We start from the raw sequence: 7372 nt of genomic DNA, 5'->3' as shown, positions 1-7372 counted from the left end.
GGGGGGGGGGGGGGGAAGCAAAGAAAGAAAGAGAAAGGTCGTTGTTCCTAGCTCTTTCTGGCGAAAGAGATCATCATAGGGGCAAGTTTCAAACAATGCTGCTACTTTTCCTCGTCCAAAGATGACGGCGAAAAAAAAGCATTCATCCACTGCATGCACTCGTGCTGACCTCAGTGCTCTCCTCTTCCTTTTAAGGAGAGAGAGATCTTGCGGAGGTCGTTTGTGGGGGGAAGTGTCGAAGGCGACGGGAAATTAACAACACTCTTACACTCTCTACGCATTCTTCAGCCCTTCGCTTCCTCACGGTTCGTGTAACTATGCTGGTATCTAGAAAGTAGTTACGTGGAAAATGAATGTCTATATATGTATACGTTACGTATGGCGAGGCAAGTACGTGTTGTATAGCCGAGAGGAGTGTGGGAGTCTCACACACTACGAAATCAGGAGTGCATGCACGCGTGAAGCTCCGGAGTCAATGATGCACCTATATACATATATATACATATCAATCTATAGCGCTCATCATCAACTCCGGCGCTCCACGCGTGCCTGGACTCCTATATATATGTTTATTCAGATGTACAAATATATATAACGAAGCAGCCAGGGCGACTAGCGCCTGGAACCTAGTTGACCCTCTAGCCAGGGAATGCCCTGGCCGCTGTACGCCGCCTGCCTGGAGCAGAGACGCGCTGCATGTGTAACAGGGTGTGGCTAGCTCTATACATATAGACATACATGCAGAAGAACTCCCGCAGATGTGGATGCTTCTTCCTTCAGGTGAGATGCCAAACCTGAGAGAGAGAGAATCAGGGGTAGCTTCCCACATAGCTAGCTGAACGTGATGCGTTTGACTGCGCGACCGTGTCCACACGTCTAGCTAGGTAGCGGGACACCGTTCTCTTGTGTGTGTCTACTTCACGCAGATATCCTTCGTATCTCTATGTCCTTTGTAAGAATAGTTAGATGACAATCTACTGTCAGAACGGCAGGAAGTAAGGATGATACATTTCTTTGGGCGAGACACCGTCGGGACTTCAAGTTTGCTTTCTTCTCTTTGTCTCCTGCCTCCCCCGCTAGCTACCACCGGCAGTCGGTCCCTTCGATCTTCGGCTAGCTGGGGCTCTGGTACGCACCAGATGATTGCCCGCTTGGCTATCTCACTCGCGGTTTACTGTGAAGAAGTTTCATGTGAAGAAATCTCGTCTATAGATTCCCTCCGTTCGCTTCATTCTTTTGCATGCACGGAAAAAGTAGAGACATACCTGGATGTGTGATGATGAGAGGGTGGGGAGGTGACAAACGCTTGAGAGAAAAAGAAGAAAAAAGAAGAACCAAAGATCATCACGGTGACTCCCCCCACCGCCACCTCATGTATTTCACAGTTTGTTGCATGCATGAATGCATGCATCTCTATCTATGGAGCAGTCAATCTGTTTATCTCAGTTAACATTTCTTAGAAAAAGATCTATCAATGAATAGATCTCAGGAAATCGTTGAATGAAACGAAAGAAGAAAAGAGTCAATGAAGAACGAGACAGATCCCACTTCTCTTCTTCTTCCTCTTCTTCTCATTCTCTCTAAGAGAGGAGACAGGCATACACTAGACCATAGGAAAGCACGGACTAGTATCTCACACTGTTTGCTGTTTATCTTCTTCTGCCCATGCATGCGGATGAATGATGGATGGATCGACCGATCGATCGATCACGAATCACTCTTTCCCTTCTTCTTCTCATCGGTTCAAATGGCGCAGGAACGAGAGAGAGAGAGAAACAAGGGCTTACTTCATCTCTCTTCTCCCGTCATGTCTTGAAAAGAGACAGAAGAAAAAACTTCATCCGACAAAGCAGCAGAAGAGTTGCAGTCAGCCAATGGATGGAGAGCAAGGAGGGCTAAAGATAAAAGAGAGACTGAATAAAGAAAGAAAGATAGATGGATAGTAGAATTAAGAAGGATGGATAGATGAGGAGTAAGATTGGAAAACTGAATGATAGGTGAATTATAGAAGATAGATGAAGAGAGAGAGAGAGAGAAACGTATTGAAGGAGACAGGGTGTACGAAAGAAATGCGAACTCCCCAAGAAAAGGAAGAAGAGAGAACACCCGAGAAACATCGAGAAGAAAGAACTTGATAAGAAAGGAAAAGCTCTTTCTCCCTGCTCTTCTTCTTCTTTTAGAACAAAGAAGAAAAGACGTCAAACATGCGAAATCGGAAAGAGAAGAAAAAATAAAACCATCCAACATCTCCCTCTTTCTTCGAGATGTTCCTCTCTCTCTCTCTGAAGAAAAAAGGCGTTGATGATTCTGATAATGATCGAGATAAGAGTTCTCTGTTCTCTTCTCCCGCACTTTGACTGGTCCTCTCAGGTGTATGTACACCGGCCCACCCCCCTCCACCTCCTTTGAATAAGAAAAAACTTGAAAAGACGGGAAAGACTTCACGACGAAGAACGGCGTCAACAAGAAAAGAACTGTATCATAATAAGGAAAGTAGAGAGAAGAAAGAAAAGATTCAGAGAGACACAAGAAGAAGAGAGGCATCACGATCATTATCTTTCTCCTCCCTCTTCTTGTCTCATATGATCTTCTTGTTGGAGTCTCTCCCTCTTCCTATCTAGACTCCGGAATAGAGAATACGGATCTTCTCTGTCTCTCCTATCTTTCTCTCTCCTGATCAAAGGAAGAGATCAAAAGCCCCACACATCTCAAATATCTATGACAGTGAGAGAAGAAGAAAAATACATAGATGAAAGATAGATAGATCGATAGGGATATACACATCGATGTGGGGATTGAAGAGATAGAGAGACAGATGGTTGATGAGAGAGTGATATAAGACATAAATAACACGCATATCCCATCCCGCCCACCTCTGTTCACGTTCTCTTCGTCATTCATTCTCTTCTTTCTCTTGTCTCCTTTTCTCTCTTTCTTCTTCTCTCCTCTTCTCTCTCTCTTTCCTTTCTTTCTTGGTTACTCGAGAAGAAGAAGAGGGGGATACAAATAAGAAACGCTCCAGCCACAGCTACAAAGAAGGGACACCCCTCGCCTTCTTCTTCTTCATGTGTGTATGTGTATGTATAGGGATAGATAGAGAGATAGAGAGCTCTGTAATAGAACATCCTCTACGTCAGCACCCCGAGGAACAACATACTTTTTGATCAGCCCGCGCTCCCTTGGATCTTTCCTTCCTTCTCTTCAGAGACCAAGAAAGAAGAAGAAATGACGATAAAACTGCCTCTTTTTCTCCTCTTCTCTTCTTCGTTCATTCATCCAGCAAGTTCTTCTTCTTCCTAGCTATTGAGCCAGGGATGCTCTTTAATCACGTCGGGGTCGCGCTCTCCGTAGTCAACGAGAAGCTCTTCTCCTCTACAGAAACGAGAAAGAAAAAGAAAAAGAAAAAGAAACAGACCCACACAGAGAAGCCAGACTGCATGAAGATGATCTGTTAGGAACAAGAAAGAAACAGAGAAGACCAGGTTAAAGAGAGACAGAGATCTACTGGCGAAAGATACACGGACAGAAGATAGAGTCATACACATCTACCTGAATAAGGATAGGAGCACATGGATGGATAGAGACATAGATAGATACACCGGTTCCAGACAAATAGAATACAGATCCACTAAAGATAGATTAAAGATACATAAATAGATAGATAGATAGATGGATAGGTGAGAGGTATGTAGAGAGATCATCCGACTGAGGAAGCGAGAGGTCTCCAGCCACGACTCAATTAAACATCCGCAGGAGACAAGAAAGTAAGCAAGGATGAAGGAATGCTATATCTACTCTTTCTCTTTGTTTCTCTTTCTCTCTTACACTCCCGTCTTAGTTTTCTTTTCTTTCCTTTCTTTCTCTACTCTTTCTTCGTACCGCGGTCGGTAGTTGCGTGTGTTAGACAATTCTTTCATAAGAATTCTAATGCTATCTATTCATCTATTCCAGGAGAAACAGAAAGACAGATACAGAACTAGACAGAGACACAGAGACAGATACATACAGACAGAAAGAGGTTGAAGAGGAGACAAGCAAGAATGCCTACAGAGAAGCCGAAGAAGAAGAAGAATCGTTATGTTTGAAATAGACGAAGAAGGAATGCCGTACAGGGAGAAGAGAGAAAGAGAGGAGAGACACTGGGGGTGTGGTCACTTTGCTGGAGAGATCTACGGATGATAAGAATCCACTTTTCTCTCTCTCTATGTTTTTCCTTCGATTGCAAACGCGAGACCCATTCTTCTGTCTTTTCTTTTGTCTGTATGAAGATGCACTCCACTCGAGTGCTCTACAGACGATTGAATGGATTCTATTCTCTTCTTCCATCACCTGGCGAGTGACCGCATGCACGCATTCCAAATGACTCTATCTATCTATACGAACCAGGAGACTGATAAAGAGCGCTCGATCGATACATACATACATACAACAGTCCATACTCCTTTCTTTCTGCAGACCTCTGTGTAGAAACTACCGGTACGTACACAGACATATGCACGTCTATACATCCCCAATAGACTGCTCTCTCTCTCTCTTTCTCTTTCTTTCTTTTGTCCTTACTTGGTAATGTTTCTTCTAGCGACAAAGATGAGGCGGGGACGTGAGCCGTGAGACTCGTCCAGGGTGATAGCCTAAGAACCCCAACACACGAAGAAGTGAGCTACCATGGAGACCACAATACCAAAGAAAGAAAGAGATGAAAAGACAGACGAGAGAAAGAGAAGCGAGACAGAAAGAGATATTTTAGACCTCCTCCTCCTCCCTCTCCGTTGTAAGTGCCTTTCTCTCGCCACCATCTTTCTCAAGACGGCAGGAAAGAGAGAGAGAGAAATCCACAAGGAGAAGAAAAGGTTGTTGGCACTTGTCTTTCCCTTTTTTTCTTCTTTTCTATCTTGCCAGATCCTCCCGAAGCAAAAAGTGAACGCCGACAAGTTCATATCGAGCTTTCCTTAGATCCATATACACCTGTAGAGAGAGAAATACCTATGCATATGACTTCTATCTATCTCGACCTAGACGAAAGATATGTAGGATCTCTTCTGTTCGTACACATAAACACAATGTCTTCTGCAGATAGCCAATCTTCCCCCACGCCCATCCATCACATCAACTCCTCCTCGGATCCCTACCGATGCATCTATCTATCTATCTATGTACACCTCTCTCCTAGACGACTAGCCACCAGCCAGCCTCCATATAGAAGTCTCTATCTGTCTCTATTTATCTAAGGAGATGTATATATAGGTGGTGTGTCTAGGTGCATGCGTCCCATAGAGATTTGGATGGAGACGTAGGTGGGTAGGACTATAATGAAGTGAAAGCTTTGCTTTGCTTCTTTAATTGTTTTGACGGACCCTCGGCGTCATGTTGGGATTTTTGCGGGAGTGATTGATGAGACGAGCGGGGCCGAAGTCTTGCTTCTCATCCGTCGCATCGATCGCCATCAGCCGTGAGCCATTCTTAAAGTAAAACATAAAACTCCTGCAGAAAGACAAACAGAAGAAAACAAGCGTAGAGAAACAGGGAAACTGAAAGTTGAAGAAAGAAAGAAAGAAAGAAAGTGCATCTGTTGCCACAGGCAGACAGAGAGAGAGAAAGAGAGAGACGAAAAAGAATGCAGTCCCCCAGTCGCTGAAGGATGACGAGAGAGGATCAGACAGATAGACACACAGGGATAGATAGATAGATAGATTGAAGGTAGGTAGATAGATAGAAGGTAGATAGATAGATAGATAGAAATAAAGATAGCAAGATAGATACTGCCAGAGAGGTTGATACAGACAGAAAGACAGCTAGGTACTTCGATAGACAGATAAACGGTAGACTGACGATAGATACACTGACTGAAGACAGATAGGTAGATAGATAGATAGGTAGATGAAAGATAGACTGAAGGGAGTCAGTAGTCGTAGTAGTCGTAGTAGGGTGTCTGGTGTGTTGCGGTTGCTGTCCTTACCCCATGGGGACTTTGGATTTATTGTACTTATGCTCTCTCTCACGGGCCTCACGCTCGGAGCATAACTCCCCCTTATACTCTATCGCCACACCAACAGAAAAAGAGAAATACAAAGAAAGAGATGAAAAGAAGATACAAAGAAAGAGATAGAAAGAAGGAGAAGACAAGACAGAAGACAGGAAGAGATAAGAAAGAGATACGACACAAAGAAAGAAGATAGAAGGAAAGAGACAAGAAAGAGGTAAGAAAGAAGGATCATGTATCACAGCGTATAAGAGAGAAGAAAAAAGAGCTCTCCATCCCGAGTAGATTCCAAACAAGCTTCTCTTCTGATACGGAAAAGAAGAAGAAGAGAGAGAGAAAGAGAAGGAGATGAAGAAGAAGAAAAACGAAAGGAAGAAAAAGGTGGAATTCTTCTGTTCTTTATCACATAATCAAAGAATGGATTCCACAAGACCAGAAAACATACTACTCCAAACGTAGATCTATCCACCTATCTACCTGTCTATTTCTAGTCTATCTATCTATTTCTTGCTTCCTCTTCTTCTTCTCCTCCTCTCTCTTCTTTGTTTTTCTTTTCTTGTTCTCTTCTTTGAATGTTTGATCCTCGGACCTACCTCGTCATGAACCCCCCTTTACTACCCTTCCCCTCCTCTTCTCTGTCCCTCCCTCTTACACACGACTATACGCATGCATGTCTATGAATACAACCTCTCGATCTATGAGTATACCCATGTACGTTTGACTACAGACAGCTATGCATCTATGTATGTGAAAATGCCTATGCATCTCTGGACGTGTGTATCAATACATCTACGTATACCTCCTTATGTATGTATGAATACACCTACGTATCTACGTCTCTATGTATGTGTCTGTATCTCTCTGTATGGATTTGTGTGGTATGATCCTACCTACGACAAAATCGTCTTTAAGAATGGTATCGGCGGCAAAGACCGCCCGACCTTTGCCTGGGACTTTGGTCAGTCGAATGCAGGCCGTTAAATCTCTCTTTAGACAGGCCTCATAAATCACATGGCGCTGTCGGAGGCTCAAGGTTGATAAAGGCCATCTAAGTATGAAACACACATAAGCAGAAAAGAAAGAAAAGAGAGAAGAGGTGAGAAAAAAGGATCGAGATAGATATCACACATGAAGAATCGAGCCCGCGGGGTCCGATCTGAGTCCGATAAGAGAGAAGAATGCAAAGCCACGCTATTTCATGCGTCTCTTCAGTCTCCACTCACTATGACGAAAAAACACTCTTCCCTTCTTAGAGTAGATAGATAGATAGATTCAAGAGTGCTTGTCGAGATGTCCGTATCTATGGAGTGAAGGATAGATAGATAGATTGAAGACAGACAGACAGAGATAGAAAGATAGAATGAAAGAAAGAAAGAATGAAAGAAAGAATGA

General features: G+C 43.5%; 1 protein-coding gene across 1 annotated transcript; it reads right to left on the bottom strand.

The window, feature by feature from the left end:
* Positions 1–1161: 1161 nt before the first annotated feature.
* Positions 1162–7304, bottom strand: CSUI_008957 (uncharacterized protein). The gene is made up of 5 exons (XM_068069076.1): positions 6871–7304; positions 5957–6035; positions 5355–5481; positions 4561–4631; positions 1162–3372 (listed from the first exon to the last, which is right to left on the bottom strand). The coding sequence occupies exon 5, from the start codon at positions 2551–2553 to the stop codon at positions 1789–1791; it is 765 nt and encodes a 254-aa protein (XP_067918948.1). The 5' UTR covers positions 2554–3372; positions 4561–4631; positions 5355–5481; positions 5957–6035; positions 6871–7304; the 3' UTR covers positions 1162–1788.
* Positions 7305–7372: the final 68 nt, after the last annotated feature.

This window comes from Cystoisospora suis (assembly GCF_002600585.1).
Source record: "Cystoisospora suis strain Wien I chromosome Unknown contig_5171, whole genome shotgun sequence".
Taxonomy (NCBI): Eukaryota; Apicomplexa; class Conoidasida; order Eucoccidiorida; family Sarcocystidae; genus Cystoisospora; species Cystoisospora suis.
Note: the sequence above shows the minus strand (reverse complement) of the source record. Positions and strands in the feature narration are given on the sequence as shown.